The following is an 18599-nucleotide window of genomic DNA, read 5'->3' on the forward strand; positions in this document are numbered from 1 at the left end:
GTGTGTGTGTGGGTGCGTGTGTGTGTGTGTGTGTCTGTGCGTGTGTGTGTGTGTGTGCGTGTGTGTGTGTGTGTGTGTTTTTTTTTTTTTTGTCTCCAGATTAGAGCGTCGATAGAGCCAGCTAATCCTGAGCGCTCTCACATGTGGGAGTGACAGCGGGGTGCCTTTTACTGCCAAGTCGGCCGTAGTCTAATGGTGGTGAGATTGGAGTTTACATAAGCACACACACACACACACACACACACACACACACACACACACACACACACACACACACACACACACACACACACACACAGAGAGAGAGAGAGACGCACAACACAGAGTCTAAATTTGTTTCGGGATTAAATGCATTACCTCAGTGACTAACATAATGCCACAGGCATTCCCAAGGTTACTCTGACAAGTTTGGATGGTGCCAGGCGTGCGTGCGTGTGTGTGTGCGTGCGTGCGTGCGTGTGTGCGTGCGTGCGTGCGTGCGTGCGTGCGTGTGTGTCAGAAAAAGAGAAAGCCGCACTCCAAAAGTCATAGTTTATTGACGTTCCGAGCCAAGGCTCTTCATCTGGTCAAACCTAAGAGGCTCGAAACCTTGTCAATAAAGTATAACATTTGGAGCAGACGAGTGTTTCGGGTTCCTTTTCTCTTTTTCTGATGCTGCTTTTGAACCCAGCACCTCTACCAAGTGATGTATGTTAGCTTTTGTGTGTGTGTGTGTTTGTGTCTTGCATGAGAAGAGAAGAGAAGTGTCAGGCTTCTCTCCCAGGTAAAGATCCAAAATGCAGAACACAGGACACCAGGAATAACTTAAAGTATTTTACTTAGAAAATAAGGTACACCATACAAGGCAAGAATAAACGTATTCACAAGGCAGAGCAAACTTATAATCCAACAAACACATGAGGGCATCAAGGGCTATATATAGACTAGGTTAATCAGGGAGCAGGTGAGGTGAGACACACAGGTGGGTCCAGGTAGTCATCAGGGCAGTGGATGAGTGGGTGTGGCACAGACTGTGGCCAGGGCTGTGACAAGAAGAAAAGAGAAGAGAAGAGATACTTAAGTAAATTACTTATTTTCTATCATTTACACACCCCATGCAGCGTTGAATTCATGGAGATTGTTTATGCACCATTGCTAAGCCCATAATTTGATGATCAGTGGAGTGTATAGGGCCTACTATACCAAGATCAATCAAGTTATTGTCTCAGTCAGGAATGCGACAAAAACAAACTAAATCTATACGGCTTCTTGGGGTGCATGAAATATAAGTAATGGTATAACCAACAACTCGTACAACTGAAAACAATAGAAGCAACACTGCTCGCCGTGCGATGAAGAATTAATTTGTCTTAACCCATTCTGACCGGGAACCCATGTTGGCGTCAGCATCATGTTATGCTTTAGCTATTGAAAAATTGCAGATCTACAAGCTCATAGCGCGCCACCGAGTGACCTGAGTGGCGTGGCGATCTCAGGTCAGAACGGGTTGATCAGAACCAGTGTGTGTCCAGTGGAAACCTCGTATAGAATCTGATCTCAGGTCAGAATGGGTTAAGTTCCTTCCACTTCCCCCAACCATCTCCCTCCCACCATTACTCCCCTTGCGTGCACACACACGCACACACACACACACACACACACACACACACACACGCGTAGCGGCTCTTGCCCATGCAGCAGCAGCAGCTGTGCGGGCTGGCGGGCCGTGTCCCTCTCATTATGCGGGCCAGTCATGTGAGGCCCGGCGCTCCGTCCCCTGCTGCCACTCCTGGACAGGTAGCATCTGACACGTATTAGTGAGCTATTAACCTGTTCAGGCCCGAGGACGATTCTATTTAGAAATATCTTCTAAATCCTGACAGTTTTCTGAAAAAACACAAATGTTTCTGTGTGTCAGTGGCTTTCAAAATATTTCATGTCAAGGATTCCCAAAAGTTATATGTAATTGGCCGCTGACCCCCATCTGAAAATATGTTGTTTTCAGGGACCCCCCCCCCCCCCCCCAGAAGCAAAGATTTGAGTTAAAAACGTTCGCTCTGAAAGAATATATTTGCGCCACATTTTCACTATTTTTTTTCAAAAATAGCAGACCTACAGTACTGTACAAGCTCGTAGTGCTTGTAGATCAGAGCTTGTAGATCTGCTATTTTTCAATATAGCTAAAGTGTATAATGTGTAATGCTTAAAACACCAAAAGGGGTTCGCCGTCCAGAATGGGTTAATGACTTCTTCTAACAGCCATTATCTCACCATTAACCCATTCTGAATGGGAACCCCTTTTGGTGTTAGCATCATGTTATGCTTTAGCTATTGAAAAATAGCAGATCTACAAGCTCATAGCGCGCCACCGAGTGGCGCGCTACGAGCTTGTAGGTCTGCTATTTTTGAAAAATAATATATAACGACTTGACATTTTTTTGAATCTGATCTCAGGTCAGAATGGGTTAATCAGACCAGTGTGTGTCCTAGTGGAAACCTCGTTATGAATCTGATCTCAGGTCAGAATGTGTTAAGGACAGACAGCCTGCAGTGCTGACGGAGCAGCACACACAACACACTTTATAGTAGAGAGAGAGAGAGAGAGAGAGAGAGAGAGAGAGGGAGAAAAAGCAAACAATGTGTCATCAACTCATCATGCTGTCGTTTGGTTCGGGACAAACAAACAGATGTGCCGTGGAGGGAGCTGTGGAGGGAGCTGGGAATTAAGGAAGTGGATCTGCAGCATCATCGGTCTTCTCCGTGTCCTCGTCTGGAGTTCCACCCAAGTGTCGCCGGCTGTCCTCAGACTGCAAGTTCAAAAACAAACTTTTTGGTTTTGAAAAGTGTTTTTTTTTTCACATCTTTGCGTCGTTCTCACCTCTCGTCTTTCCACCTCGGAGGAAAGCATATGGTCTGTGTTCCTAAATCGGGCCGTGTGATGATGATGATAATGATAATAATAATAATATATTAATATTATATATATGGAATATAACGGAATATCTTATTCCGTTTAGGTAGTTGCTACGAGTTAATAGGAATAATACACACAACAAAATAAACTAGTTGGATTCATATACGCTGCATCAATGCTTTTATTAAGTAGGCCCTAATAAATTTACGATGCCCTTGATTGATCACGGGGAATTTGATTCTGGTTTGGTTGTTCCGGCCTGATGACTACAAACCAGTGACTACAAACCAGTGACTACAAACCAGTGACTACAAACCTGTGACTACAAACCAGTGACTACAAACCAGTGACTACAACATGACGTATTGACTACAAACCAGTGACTACAACATGACGTATTGACTACAAACCAGTGACTACAACATGACGTATTGTATTATAAGTTACCGTCCGCTCCCGAACGGAGCATAAACCGGCGAAAACGCTATGCTTCCCAGGCTAATAAAACGCTTGTCTTGTGACTGTGATTTTTGAATTGGCATTAAGTGGTGTACAAAAAAACGCAGCGCTTCAACATTGGGATCGGCATCAGAGCTAAACATCCGGCATCTCGGTCTCTAAGGGGCCGTACTTCACACCTGAGACACAGCTGTCTCCTCGGCCATGCAACAAGGTTGTGTGTCATCAAACCATGTGTGACTCCCTTTGGAAATGCATTGCGAGTCTTTCTTCACACGGAAGACACAGGAGACACCGAGGAGACAGCTGTGTCTCAGGTGTGAACACTGAAGAGCCCCCTATGTCTGAGAGATGCGAAAACACAACAAATAAATGCGTCATCCCGGTTGGGAAACAGATGTGTGGAACCCTGCAGCATCAGTCCGTATGTTCTCTGCGTGCGACCGTGCGTGCGTGCGTGCGTGTAATAGTAAAAATGCACCGTTTTTTCAATTGCAGTAACAAGAGTACTTGCAAATATTGACATTATCTCACCAAACAAAGAGGGAGAGGTGGGTGCGGTCAACAGACCTCCCACCTCTCTGCCATTGTTTTCCCATAATCCCAACGGGAATGCCACCGTGATTTTAACAGATTTAACAATTACAAGCGTGCACACACACACACACACACACACACACACACACACACACACACACACACACACACACACACACACACACACACACACACACACACCAGTGTTGTTTTTGGCAGCACATTTTCATTGTAGTTTTAGTCATAGTAGCTTAGTTTTCATTTAGTTTCCAATTTAGTTTTCGTCAGTGAAAAAAAAGTAGTCGACGGACATTTTCTGTCTTAGTTTTAGTCGACGAAATCAACCCTGACACACACACACACACACACACACTGAGCAGGATCTCGTACTTCCATATTTCAATGTAAATAATAAATATATATCTGCATATATCTTTGACTGGGAGAAAAAAGGAGTGCTGACTTTTTTCCTACCAAATGTCATGAAAATTCCAGCCTATAATAGGATCACAAGTTGACCTTTCTGACCTTTTTAGGGTGCGTTTATTTTAACCCATTCTGAACGGGAACCCATTTTGGTGTTATAGCATCATGTTATGCTTTAGCTATTGAAAAATAGCAGATCTACAAGCTCATAGCGCGCCACCGAGTGGCGCGCTACGAGCTTGTAGGTCTGCTATTTTTGAAAAATCGAAGAACGACTGACATTTTTTTAATCTGATCTCAGGTCATAATGGGGTCAATCAGACCAGTGTGTGTCCTGCAGTGGAAACCTCGTATGAATCTGATCTCAGGTCAGAATGGGTCAATCAGACCAGTGTGTGTCCAGTGGAAACCTCGTATGAATCTGATCTCAGGTCAGAATGGGTTCAATCAGACCCAGTGTGTGTCCAGTGGAAACCTCGTATGAATCTGATCTCAGGTCAGAATGGGTCAATCAGACCCAGTGTGTGTCCTAGTGGAAACCTCGTATGAATCTGATCTCAGGTCAGAATGGGTTAACGTCAGCGACCTACTGATGATCCTTCCGTCCCAGTTCCATCCATACGGATCCGCTCAAACATCTGTTATCAAGTTATGTTCATGCTGACAATGAAACGAAAAGAAAAAAAACACACACAAACAGACAGAATCGATTAGGAGAAAAAGCTGCAACACATTGTTGCCCCGGGCAGGCAGCGTTCCGTTCCCAGATTACAAGCACGTGCGCAAAAAAAAGAAATAAAACGTCTTCTATCAGCAAGAAGAAATAACCAATCCAATATATTACTACTGCAAACTTCCAGAAACGCCACACCGACGTTTACTGTAAGTCTGTCATGTGTTTGGATTTAGCATTGTTGGCACTAAACTGCAAGAAAATCACTTCATCATCAAATTCCATAATATGTATATATGTGCTGTACTGTATATGTAGGCCTACACAGGAGTAGATGGATGTCATTAACCCATTCTGACCTGAGATCAGATTCATACGAGGTTTTCCACTGGACACACACTGGTCTGGTTATAACCCATTCTGACCTGAGATCAGATTCTATAAAAATGTTCGAAGTCGTTCTTCGATTTTTCAAAAATAGCAGACCTACAAGCTCGTAGCGCGCCACTCGGTGGCGCGCTATGAGCTTGTAGATCTGCTATTTTTCAATAGCTAAAGCATAACATGATGCTAACACCAAAATGGCTTCCCGTTCAGAATGGGTTAAAAGTTTAAAAGCTTTCTGTAAAAAAAAAAAGGCAGCAAATTTTGATTTTAGTTTCAATCATTAATTAGTCTCTTGAATAGTTTTAATTTAGTTTTAGTCACATTTCGTCACCTGGAATGTTTTAGTGTCAGTCTAGTTTTAGTCGACAAAATGTCATAAGATTTTAGTCGACTAAATCTACAGGTGATTTAGTCGACTAAAACATGTTTTGGCGGGCCTTGATGCCGACGAAATTGTCAGTATGCATTAGTCTTAGTTTCAGTCACCATAGTTTAGTTTTAATTTAGTTTCCATTTAGTTTTCGTCGGTGAAAAAAGGCAGTCGACGAAACATTTTTTGTCTTAGTTTTAGTCGCCGAAAACAACACGTTATACGTGGCAATTTTAAACACTTACGTGGCTTCTGCGTGCGTTTAGGGTTAGGTTAGGGTTTGGGTAAGGTGTCAGACTATTGCGTGTCTGACTGTTAGGACGTTTGCACCCGCACAACACTATCGCTTTGATGTCTACCTGGTATCCTACTGTAGCTAGTACTGTACATTGAAACACTAACTTGTTTTCTTTGCATTCTATAGGTGGCGGTGGCTCAGGGGTGGTACAGTGGCTGGATGGTAACGGCAAAGGTTGCAAGTTCGAACCCAGGCTCGATCCCCCAGAGTTAGTGTCGGAGTGTGTCCTTGAGCAAGACACTGAACTGAAATTGCTTTTGATGTGCTGGTTTGTGCCTTGCATGGTTTTCGCCGCCATCGGTGGTGTGTGTGAACGGGTGAAGGACTGAATGTAAAGCGCCGTACCATTTACCATTTACTCAATACCTACGTCGTGGTTTTTTACCCTCCGCTGTTGGTTGACCGGGTCTCGTCGTGCCATTCAGTCTGATCTTGGACTTTTGCACGCTTGATCGCAGCGTCTGATTAATTGTAAATTGCAGAGGCAATTAACCCATTCTGAACGGGAACCCGTTTTGGTGATAGCATCACGTTATGCTTTAGCTATTTAAAAATAGCAGATCTACAAGCTCATAGCGCGCCACCGAGTGGCCACCGAGTTGGGAGCGTCAACCGCACTGTGGCAGAACTCCCTGCGTCTGCCGGACTGTGGCAGAACTCCCTGCGTCAACCGCACTGTGGCAGAACTCCCTGCGTCTGCCGGACTGTCTTCAACCATATTTATACTGACTAAAGGCTCTGTTTTGTGTTGCATTAACCCATTCTGACCGGGCACCCATTTTCGTGTTAACATCATGTTATGCTTTATCTATTGAAAAATAGCAGACCTACAAGCTCGTAGCGCGCCACCGAGTGGCGCGCTACGAGCTTGTAGGTCTGCTATTTTTGAAAAATTTGAAGAACGACTGACATTTTTAGAATCTGATCTCAGGTCAGAATGGGTTAATCAGACCAGTGTGTGTCCAGTGGAAACCTCGTATGAATCTGATCTCAGGTCAGAATGGGTTAACGGAGAGTGCACTTAATAGAGGGGGCTTTTGAAAACAGAGCTTGACTAAAAGGTTTGGGGGGGTGGATGGAAGGAGAAGTAGCTCACTTTGTTCAGAAAATGTTGGACTTTACGTGTGTGTGTGTGTGTGTGTGTGTGTGTGTGTGTGTGTGTGTGTGTGTGTGTGTGTGTGTGTGTGTGTGTGTGTGTGTGTGTGTGTGTGTGTGTGTGTGTGTGTGTGTGTGTGTGTGTGTGTGTGTGTGTGTGTGTGTGTGTGTGTGTGTGCGTGTGTGCGTGTGTGTGTGTGTGCGTGCGTGCGTGCGTGCGTGCCTGCATTATTATCCTCTTTCAATCTGCCGAGCTTTTGTGTCATAAAAATCCACCGTAGACATGTTTTAGTAAAGGCATTCTGTGCAGGTGATTCTTTCTGTAAGTGTTGGAGTTTGGAAGCGGTCGTCGTAAGTCACTGAACGGCCCTGCGTGCCGTTTGTTTCGCATTTGCACATAATGCAGGAGGCAGCAGCGCGACCCCTTAATAAAAACGAGCGCTTCCAAACCCCAACACTTAGAAAAAGAATCACCTGCACATCATTTCTTGACAGAAAGCAGCTCATAACATCATGTCTACGGTGGATTTTGATGACACAAAATCTCGGCAGATTGAAAGGGGGATAATTCAAGCTTGCCCTACAGCTGCAATGTTGGTGAGTTTAACGGTTGTTTAATACAAGCAGATCGCAAACGCAAATTGGATGAGTGGGGAGTCGATGGAGGGTTGGTATTGCAACTCTAAATTCATCCCATTATAAAAACAATCTAGAGTTGCAAATTGCGGCTAGGTCTGCCTCTGAGATGTACGTACTGGAGTAGAGGTATAGAAAGTATTGCACGTTTTAAAAGGAAATATACTTCAGTACAATGTACTTTCAGCGGTGAATTAAATTGTAAAAGTATTACAATATTAAAATATATATTGATAGAGGGGGAAAAAAGTACTGTTTTGAGTGAACTAATCCCTTTAAGTGCTACAGTGAATGTACTTGGCTGTAAGTGTAGATGTGCTGCTGATGAACAGCAGGTCTTGTCCTTCAGCAGCCCTCTATCTATATACCTATACACGTCCCTGGACGGATCTCATCAGGTCCGTCCAGGATGGTGATCAATACGAGAGAGAGAGAGAGAGAGAGAGAGAGAGACAGAGAGACAGAGGGAGAGAGATCGAGAGAGGCAGCGGAGCGGGAAGGAAGGGGGATTAGGATTAAAAATCAATGTTGGTTGATTTCTCCCCAACAACGTCAAAGATAAACAAACACTGGCCTTGCCTTAACCCATTCTGACCTGAGATCAGATTCATACGAGGTTTCCACTGTGGACACACACACTGGTCTGATGAACCCATTCTGACCTGAGATCAGATTAAAAAAAAATGTCAGTCGTTCTTTGATTTTTCAAAAATAGCAGACCTACAAGCTCGTAGCGCGCCACTCGGTGGCGCGCTCTGAAAGAATATATATTCAATGATTTATTCAGGCACATTTTCACGATTTTTTTCAAAAATAGCAGACCTACAAGTTCAAGCTTATAGATCTGCTATTTTTCAACAAGCTAAAGCATAACATAATGCTTAAAACACCGAAAGGGGTTCCCGCCCAGAATGGGTTAAGACACTGACACGGCTACACAATGAAGAGCCGTGATAATTAGAGCTACTGTGTGTGAACCGGGATCTAGAATGCTCACCTTCAAACACCCTCCTCTGCTGACCACTGAGAAAATAGCAGATCTACAAGCTATACCGATGGGGCTAAAGTTTCCCCCAGTGGCTGGACCCCTGCACCTCACTCCCATGGTGTAGAAACAGCGCACTATTAGTGTTCTTTGTGCTCCGAAAGGAATAAAGCATACCATGTTTTGAGCCTAATATAAAACATTATAATCCAAGGTCGAGATCACATCGTTTGCTCGTTAGTACACAGCCTGGAGTCACCCCGATTGCCAGTTTTATATATGGCGTTTTTTGCTATGGCGCTTGGCTTGTCTGTTCTCTATGGCGCTTGGGCTTGTCTGTTCTCTATGGCGCTTGGGCTTGTCTGTTCTCTATGGCGCTGGGCTTGTCTGTTCTCTATGGCGCTTGGCTTGTCTGTTCTCTATGACGCTGGGCTTGTCTGTTCTCTATGGCGCTTGGGCTTGTCTGTTCTCTATGGCGCTTGGGCTTGTCTGTTCTCTATGGCGCTTGGCTTGTGTGTTCTCTATGGCGCTTGGGCTTGTCTGTTCTCTATGGCACTTGGCTTGTCTGTTCTCTATGGCGCTTGGCTTGTCTGTTCTCTATGGCCCTTGGGCTTGTCTGTTCTCTATGGCGCTTGGGCTTGTCTGTTCTCTATGGCGCTTGGGCTTGTCTGTTCTCTATGGCGCTTGGCTTGTGTGTTCTCTATGGCGCTTGGGCTTGTCTGTTCTCTATGGCGCTTGGGCTTGTCTGTTCTCTATGGCGCTTGGCTTGTCTGTTCTCTATGGAGCTTGGCTTGTCTGTTCTCTATGGCGCTTGGCTTGTCTGTTCTCTATGGCGCTTGGCTTGTCTGTTCTCTATGGCGCTTGGCTTGTCTGTTCTCTATGGCGCTTGGGCTTGTCTGTTCTCTATGGCGCTGGGCTTGTCTGTTCTCTATGGCGCTTGGCTTGTCTGTTCTCTATGGCGCTTGGCTTGTCTGTTCTCTATGGCGCTTGGCTTGTCTGTTCTCTATGGCGCTTGGCTTGTCTGTTCTCTATGGCGCTTGGCTTGTCTGTTCTCTATGGCGCTTGGCTTGTCTGTTCTCTATGGCGCTTTCTATAGAAAACAGGGCCTGACATCCCCTCAGAGGTGACGCAATGCATGATGGGTAGGTGATGCCTCACCTCCCACGCATGGATTCACAAGCCTGCCTGCTGCTTTGATCTCTGTCTCTCTCTATCTCTCTCTCTCGCACGCACGCACGCACGCACGCACGCACGCACGCACGCACGCACGCACGCACGCACCTATTAGTTGTTTCTCGCCGACTCCTTTGAAAACACAAAAGCCATTGGGTTATATTCCCGTCAGATTAAACAAAGCGTTTGTTTCGTCGGCGGTGCAGTCACCATTCACTCTCATCCCACAAAGATCACGCTCTCAAGTCTTCACAAAGACGAGATGAGACGATTACAAAAAATTCCGTAATCCTTTTTTTTTACTCTTTGTGTTATCTCATTTGCATTGGGCCAGAAAGAAAACAAGAATGTGTGGGTAATATTGTTCCCTTTGAGAGACTTTCTACTCGCTGTGTTTGTTTTGACTTTGATGACAGAAAGGGTCACTAAATGTCCACGCTCACGCCAGGGGCCCGCGTTGCGTATAGCCATTAGTACTGTAAACCCTGGCTGTCACTGTGACAGCCCATAATAGTCACAGCTGTAATGATCAAAGCAAACAGCTATAAGGTCCCGGGTTCGACTCCTGCCAGGGAGGATGGTGTTCCCTCCTCCACATCATCAGTGCCCGTAACATATATAGGCCAAACGAAAAGGGCCTTTCTGTGTTGAGTTTGCATTGGAAAAAATACGGGGGCCAGCTTCGAATTGCAGCCGTCCATATAGGTGCCCTTTTGAGGGCGGTTTTGAAGGAGTCAAGGGATTGTCTTAATGACTGTTGGTAGGGCGTTCCACATATTTTGGTGGCATAGGAGGAGAGAGAGGAGGAGACTAGAATGTGGTGGTGGAGGAGGAGGAGGAGGTAGCGAGGAAGAGAGAATTAACAGGAGGATGGATGGAGAGGAGCCGAGGGGTGGTGTGTGTGTGTGTGTGTGTGTGTGTGTGTGTGTGTGTGTGTGTGTGTGTGTGTGTGTGTGTGTGTGTGTGTGTGTGTGTGCGACCGTGCGTGCGTGAGAAGGTGAAGGACACTCATTCCAGGACGGTTGTCATCCAGCAGTGTCCATCACATATCCCATCACGGCCCGACACGGCTGAGCTGTCGCCCCGAGTGACACGCCGTGCACCCCTCTCTTACACACACACACACACACACACACACACACGGGCACGGACACACACGGACACGTGCACACACATGCACAGTCACCTGCAGTAACCCGTCTCACTTTCTGACAATGGCTGGGTTTCTCAAACGCATGTGGTGTAAGACTTATAGTGCCGCACATGCTCAGTTGCTCCTCTAGGTCGCACACAGAAGCCTGCATGTGAACATAGACATTTCGTGCCACGCAATGGTAGGCCTGCATGGTATAGCCTCAAGCCTCAGGCCTGAGGCCTGGTATGGTAGGCCTCAGGTCTACCATTCTGACATTTTACATACATACATACATATTATATTTATTTTTAAGAGTAAAGAGAGCCTATACTGTCAGCTGTCCAGCAGTCCAAATATTATTATATTTAATTTCAGAATGGTAGACCTGAGGCCACAGGCCTGAGTCTTGAGGCCTTGTATTGGTCAGCTGGTCACCCAGTCAGGCTAAGATGCACTGGACAGATGTCTTCTAGAGGCACTGGGGGGACACTGGGGAGGCACTGGGGGGACACCAGCTCCGTGGTGTCATCATGGAGGAGTGGGTTGATGATTCCAGTGGCAACCCTGTGAAGCAACTCCGTGCCCAGGAGGGTGAAGGCACTGCTGGAAAGTAATGGTGGCCGCACAAAATATTGACACTTGGGCCCAATCTGGACATTTTCACTTAAGGGTGTATACTCACTTTTGTTGCCAGCAGTCTGGAATTAATGGCTGTGTTTTTCGTTATTTTGAGGGGTAAATAAAATCTACACTGATATCCAAAGCTGTACACTGACTACTTTACATTGTATCAAAGTGTCGTTTCTTCATTGTTGTCACATAGAAGATATGTAGCCTAATTATTTGTTTGCAGAAATGCGAGGGGCGTGTACCTAAGTAGGCAACATGATGTATCGCCATGTTTTTTTCTTCTTGCTACTAAATCGCTCTGGATTAAGAGCGTCTGCTAAATGCCTAAATTGTCAAATAAAATATGACTACATTGGAGCCATTGGAACGCAGATTTCCTGAAATGTGTAATTCATCATAACATTTAGAGACATACAAATATACACTTCTAGAGAGAGAGAGAGAGAGAGAGAGAGAGACATACAAATATACACTTCTAGAGAGAGAGAGAGAGAGAGACATACAAATATACACTTCTAGAGAGAGAGAGAGAGAGAGAGAGAGAGGAGAAACTACATGTTTAAAGTAGTTTGTCATGGACAGACTGGGAAACCGACGTTTTGCTGCCATCTAGTGTTCACCAGCAGACACTGCATGTGTCTGAAGATTATTATGAATCTGCAGCAGTTCTCGACAAACCTTTTCATATTATATAATTTGTCTGTCTGTCTGTCTGTCTGTCTGTCTGTCTGTCTGTCTGTCTGTCTGTCTGTCTGTCTGTCTGTCTGTCGTGTGTGCGTGTGTGTGCGCGTGTGCGCGCGCATGCGTGCAGCTTGTAAATCCACACAGCTGTTATCCATTCACTCTGACGGACCAATGACCGACGGTCTAGAACCGGATACAGGAGGCGGGGCTTATGCTTTAAAATGGAGGCGCACACGGTGCATAGTGTGTTTGGGGCGTCGCTGCTGAGAGGTAAGATTTGTTTGTTAACCGCATGGTTGTTAGCCAACATTAACTCTGTTATTGTTTAAAGTGTTAGTGTTGTTAGAAGGACTGTTGGTTGTTTATTGTGACTCTAAAAGGACAACAATATGAGGAATGTGTTGGTACTTTTTGAGACACAAACAAATAAACAAACGGGTGGAAAGTAAATAATTACATCTACTGAAGTGCTGTGGCCAATAGGCTATATTGTACTTTTATATTCTATTATTTGGACACTTTACTAGTTATTTTGTAGATTTGGATTATTAAATATATATCCTTTTGGCTACATTGCAATTTACCACTGGGCTAAAACCACATTTTGGCCATTTGGAAGTAGCTGATCTACAATCTCACAATGCATTGTGATGCAATCTATTGTGAGATTGTAGATCAGCTAATTGTAGATTTGTAGCTATTTTTTCAGATTTTTTTTCCTTTCAAACATTTGAAATGGGACATTTCTGCACAATGAGCTACGTTTGGTAATTTTTAAGTGCATTTTGATGCCATACCCTTTCACTTTAGTACATAATGGTAACCAGTTGTAACTGGCTCAGACACATTCATAAGATTAAACTAAATGTCTCTCTGTTGATGGAAAACTCAAATGTATCAGATCTACAAGCCCATTTCTACCACACAGAGCAACTTGATTTAAACTTTAAAGGGCCACTTCACCCCTTTTGCAACCAGATCTTCTTTGAATGATTTTTGAGACACACTTTCCTGGGGTTTTTATGTGTTTTTAAGATATTTTAGTATTTCAAAGTGTCCATGGAATCCATGATGTCATGGACACCGGGCTCACTTCCTTCCTGAACTACTATTCCCACAATGCTTTGGTCCACTGCTCCTCCTTGTGGATAGGGGGAGGGCTGTCTTACTGAGACAAAATGTAGTCCAGGAAGGAAGTGAGCCCAGTGTCCATGACATCATTGACTCTTTGAAATACTGAAATATCTAAACCCCAGGAAAGTTTTTTTTCTTTTTTTTGTCTCAAACATCATTCAAATAAGATCTGGATGCAAAAGAGAAAAGCAAGAATTTCCTAAAGATGTATTTTCTACAATGTATAAAATCTGGATAAAGAGTAATGTTGGCGTATGTTTGTGTCTTACAGGTTGATCATGTGACCTTGGTGTCATGCGGTGACCTTGGCTGCAGTCTTCAGGAGATGGCTGGTATTGATAATAGAGTGTCTACTCGGGTGAGCTGAAACGAATAACGGTGTCAACGAACGCTCCCTGAGATTACGAGGCGTACGGTGCTCGGGACGTATTGTGCCATACAACCTACGCGGCTCTATTAATACCGGCCATCTTCAACCGAGCGACGGAAGGCCCAACACGGTACGTAACTGGATTACATGTGGCTGTAGTAGAAACTAGGGCTGTGTCATTACATTACAACATGTTAAGTTGACCATTCATTGTCATACAAAGGACTGCGATTAACAATTGTGTTTGCTGTTGAACATATGAATACGAAGTTTCCTTTTTAGCTTTTAGGCGTCATAAAATAAATGGTTGCACAAGGCACATTATAGCCCTAGAATGTGTGTGACACAGCCTTGTCAGTGACTGTTATGACTTCCAAAATGTCATCCTGTAGGCCGACAACTAATTTTCTTTTCCCCTGCCATTTCAGAAAGTGAAGCTGACTGCTGGGTGAACTCTATGCTGTTGCCACTGCTGGGTGAACTCTGTGCTGTTGCCACTGCTGGGTGAACTCTATGCTGTTGCCACTGCTGGCTGCTGTTATCAGTGAAGGTTAGTTAACCGTCTGATTCCTGCTGCTTGTTTAAGTGGGTTACATGCTACCATACCGTAGGTTGTCTTTTGTGACATGTATAGTTTCACTTAATTTGTGTGTGTATAATGCCAGTCCACATCAACGTTATATGATGTTTGTGGAGGCATGTGATTTATTTATCGTTTAACATAATTTACGGGTAAAGTCTGTCCACATCCACATCACATATGTAAGATCTCCTTTCTCTTCTATTCTTTGGATTTAATAAAGTTATTTATTTTTTCTTGTCATAGTTTTTAATCGCATTTTGCTTTATTATATTTAAGTAATGTCTTTCTTCTTGCCTATCTATTGCCCTAGTTCTTCACTAGTGTTTTATGTGTGTACAAATGTGATGTGGAGGTGTGTGCTTTATGTCTTGTGTCATTATGGTAGCATGTAGCCCCTTAACACTGTGTTTACAGCTTACTATGCTGTAGGTCTGAACTAACAAGAGGAAGCAAATGATGGCCGCTGTGTCATTTGCTTCCTTGGTTGGTGTGTGTGTTTTGTTTAGTGCTGATATTGAAGGTAAGTGAGTGTAGTTTATTATCCTTGACTGTTGGGCAGAAACCTTGTATCTCCATAGTTCAACCTTTTTAGTAAATTAATGTCCTTACTTGGTCATGCTACAGTGTCACACACAAGTAGCAAATGGCCAATCTCACGAGGCAAAGATAATCAATTTTTGAATATTTAACATGTAGTATTCTGTTTTTCTAATATATCGAACCAGTGACGTATCAGCAAGAGCTTGTGACTAAATAATAACATTGGAACACAGATTATTATATTAATAATATGGATCAGTTGTTTTTTGGTCCAGAAAATTAACCGTTTTGGACGTACAAGGTTTCTACCCAACCTTTATCTTTCCTCTCTTCTATTCTTTGCTTTAATAAAGTTATTTATTTTTGTGGTCTCAGAGTTTTTAATCGCATTTTGCTTTAATTTTTTTTTGTAATTTATTATTTCTTTCTTTCCCATCTATGACACTAGTTTTTCACTAGTGTGTGTGACTCGGGTCATGTCTCGCGTACAGTTTCTCATTTGGAGCTGTTTCATGTAATTTACCAGTAAAGCGTCATCACGTCAGTTCACATCAGATATGAACACAGGCCGATATGTGATGTGCATTTATGTGGTTTTTTTAAAGGTGATTTTTCACAGCAATTGCGGCTAGCTCGTCATTCACGCCATTCGAATTGTGTTTATTGCTGTTGTATGTTGTGTACTAATGTTCATAGTGTTGCTGACAAATACTGGGGCGCAAAGAATGCTGCTACCTCGTATAATTTATGTCAATCGTCCACACATGGCATAAATTGTACAGTCTTGCCCCATGTTTCCTACATGGGACAACTAGATAGAAAAATACTTGCGCCACGAAAACCTAAAGGCCAACTGCTTGGGCAGAGACCAAGAAAATCTATTTTGTTCATGTTCATAAAGTGCTTGGAGTGAAAAGTGCAGCAGCAAACATCTAGGTCATAAGACCATTGTTGGTGCTATATTATCAGATCTAATTTGTGAGTAAAGCTTCATTACGTAAGCCCACATCACTTATGAACACAGGCCCGGTATGTGATGTGTGTTTATGTCTTGTCTCATTTCACATTTGTGAGTAAGGCTTAATCATGTCATCCCACATCACATAATGAACAATAGGGTTAGGGTAGGTATGTGATGTTGGTTGATGTGATGTATGTCTTATAATGTGCAAGCTTCATCGCGTCAGTTAACATCACATTATGTGGTGTGTATTGATGTGATTTATTTATGCTGCCATTTGCAGCTAAAACTTCATCCAGGCATTGACGATGGGCCTATGACTCAAACGTTTTCTGCTGCACTTTTCACTTTTAGCACTTTATGAGCATGACAAAATAAGATATTCTTAGTTTATGTCTGAGGAGTTTTCCTTAAGGTATTTGTGGAGTGAGTCTTCTCTTTTTCAATTGTATAATGACAGTCAATCAATTTATAGTCATGATTCAGATTGAGTGTGTAGGCTTTAAAAAAAAATAATATCTGGCCGCATGAGGTTGACAAGAGTACGGTACGTTTAAAACGTATTTTCCAAAATTGCAACTAATGACTGATTTGGACCTGTAAATTATAAAACAAAAACTTAGGCACTGGTTGTGGTACTCCTGGTTTACCAGAACGGGGTTCAACTCCCTGCGGTGCCCTCAATTTGTTGTATTTACATGGTTCATTTTCTGCTCATTGTGTTGCCATTTCATAGATGATAACCCCCAGGTTCTTTACTGTGTTTGTACTCCCTACAGTTGGGTAACAAGTCCCTTTAGGCACCAAGCCCAAAGGGACTCTTGGTCCCTTATTGTTCTCTTCTCCTTCCACCAAAAATGTTAGTTCTGGCTGAACTGTGCTGTCGGGTTTTCGTCAAACTTGGCAATATTGTAGCCCTCTACTTTTTGGGCTCAATTCCAATCATTTGAAAATTACTTGGCCCTGATTTCCGATCACCCCATCCGATCGGGACAACCTAGAGGGCAATGCCAAACAGTGAGGTCGCAAAGCCCACAACCATTGGCCAATGGGTGGCGCTATAGCACTCAACTGAACATTCAAACTTTAAAACGGGCATAGCTCATGAACCGCTTGACCGTGAGCAATAAAACATTGATACCCGTGTGTAGGAATGGAGCTTGATACCCAAAAAAAATTCCTTAAACGTATTGAGTACCCGTTATCAATAAGCTTTGGGCTTGTTTAGCATAGTGGCCCCGGGTCATGTTTAAATAATCAAGACGAGAGGTGGATCAATAGATGCCAACCAGCGCTGTCCGGGTAAACACAATTACGCTTTTAAAGTGGCGGAACATATATTAACCTGTTAACAGTTTATTTAAAGGTATATTCAGTGATTTCACTTGATTCAAATATCACTTATTTCTTTGTTTTGTTGTGATAATCCTCTATTAGTGTGCTGACCATATAAGGAGTTCTTCCCTGTCCCCAGTTAACCCCTGTGGGTCAAAAAACCTTAGTTTTCGATTTTGACTCTATCCTGATTGGACGAAAGGCCTTATTGGGTCCCATCCAAAAACGAAACCTACGTTTCTTTTTTGAGTGAAATCACTGAATATACCTTTAATATTTTATTCGTAAAAAGGTCAATTGCCCTAGTATAAGATACTGGTTCTGTTCAGATTTTATTGTCTCCTGTCTTTCCACAAAATAATATAAATTGCTTGTTAAGAACCCGGCTCGATAAGCCTGATCGTTATCGATATAAACTCCATCCCTACCCATGTGTCTCCTCTTGCCTCACTTTTGTATCTCTCTCCTCCTGGGATCTTTGCTCAAAAATTAAGTAAAAGACTGTTTACTATACAAACTGTAGTCCTGTCCGAACCTGGAAGGACCACAGACACGGGTTTTAAATGTATAACGATCTTTATTAAAGTAAATACTCAGTGGGTTATAAAATGATAAGCGTTGTACGAAGCCGAGTCGTGACAAATCATGACAACAAACACAATATTTTGGACCAAACGAACCCAACAGAGTTGCAGCACTTTTCAAGATTTTGAAGGATTTCAAAAAAGATTAATCACGAAAAAAAAGGTATACTATAGTCCATGGTTTCGGACTGCATGACGTTTTTCATGATTTTGCATGATTTGAGAACAAGATGAAAATAATGGACCTGTAAATTAAAACAAAACAAACTAAGGCACTGGTGTGGTACTCCTGGTTTACCAGAACGGGGTTCAAGTCCCTGCAGTGCTCTGCTCAATTTGTTGTATTTACATGGTTTATTTAAATTATATAAGACTAGTAAATGACCTTGACCAGTATAAATTACCTTAACCAGTATGCGTTCTGTGACCATGGACTATAGCCTTTCGCTTTTCCAAGATTTTCACCTTTTTTCAAATCCTCAACAATGATGAAGAATCGCGCAATATAGCGCGCCGCTAAATGACCTTGACCAATATCAATGACCTTGAGCAGTATAAATGACCTTCATAAGACTAGTAAATTACCTTGACCAGTATAAATGACCTTGACAAGTATAAATTACCTTGACCAGTATAAATGACCTTAACAAGTATATATGACCTTGACCAGTATAAATTACCTTCACCAGTAAAAATGACCTTGACCAGTAT

At 43.2% G+C, this 18599-nt stretch overlaps 1 protein-coding gene across 1 annotated transcript in view; it reads right to left on the reverse strand.

Annotated features, from left to right (window-relative positions):
• Nucleotides 1–932: 932 nt before the first annotated feature.
• Nucleotides 933–18599, reverse strand: part of LOC308325376 (phosphatidylinositol 4-phosphate 5-kinase type-1 gamma-like) — a gene marked incomplete at its 3' end in the record, with an annotated part of 118838 nt that continues 101171 nt past the window's right edge. Inside the window, exon 18 of the mRNA XM_080777860.1 lies at nt 933–1022. Within this exon, the coding sequence (XP_080633986.1) occupies nt 933–1022 (90 nt within the window). The remainder of the gene's footprint in view (nt 1023–18599) is intronic.

This window comes from Protomyctophum bolini, assembly GCF_963924005.1.
Source record: "Protomyctophum bolini genome assembly, chromosome: 12".
In the NCBI taxonomy this organism is placed as follows: domain Eukaryota; kingdom Metazoa; phylum Chordata; class Actinopteri; order Myctophiformes; family Myctophidae; genus Protomyctophum; species Protomyctophum bolini.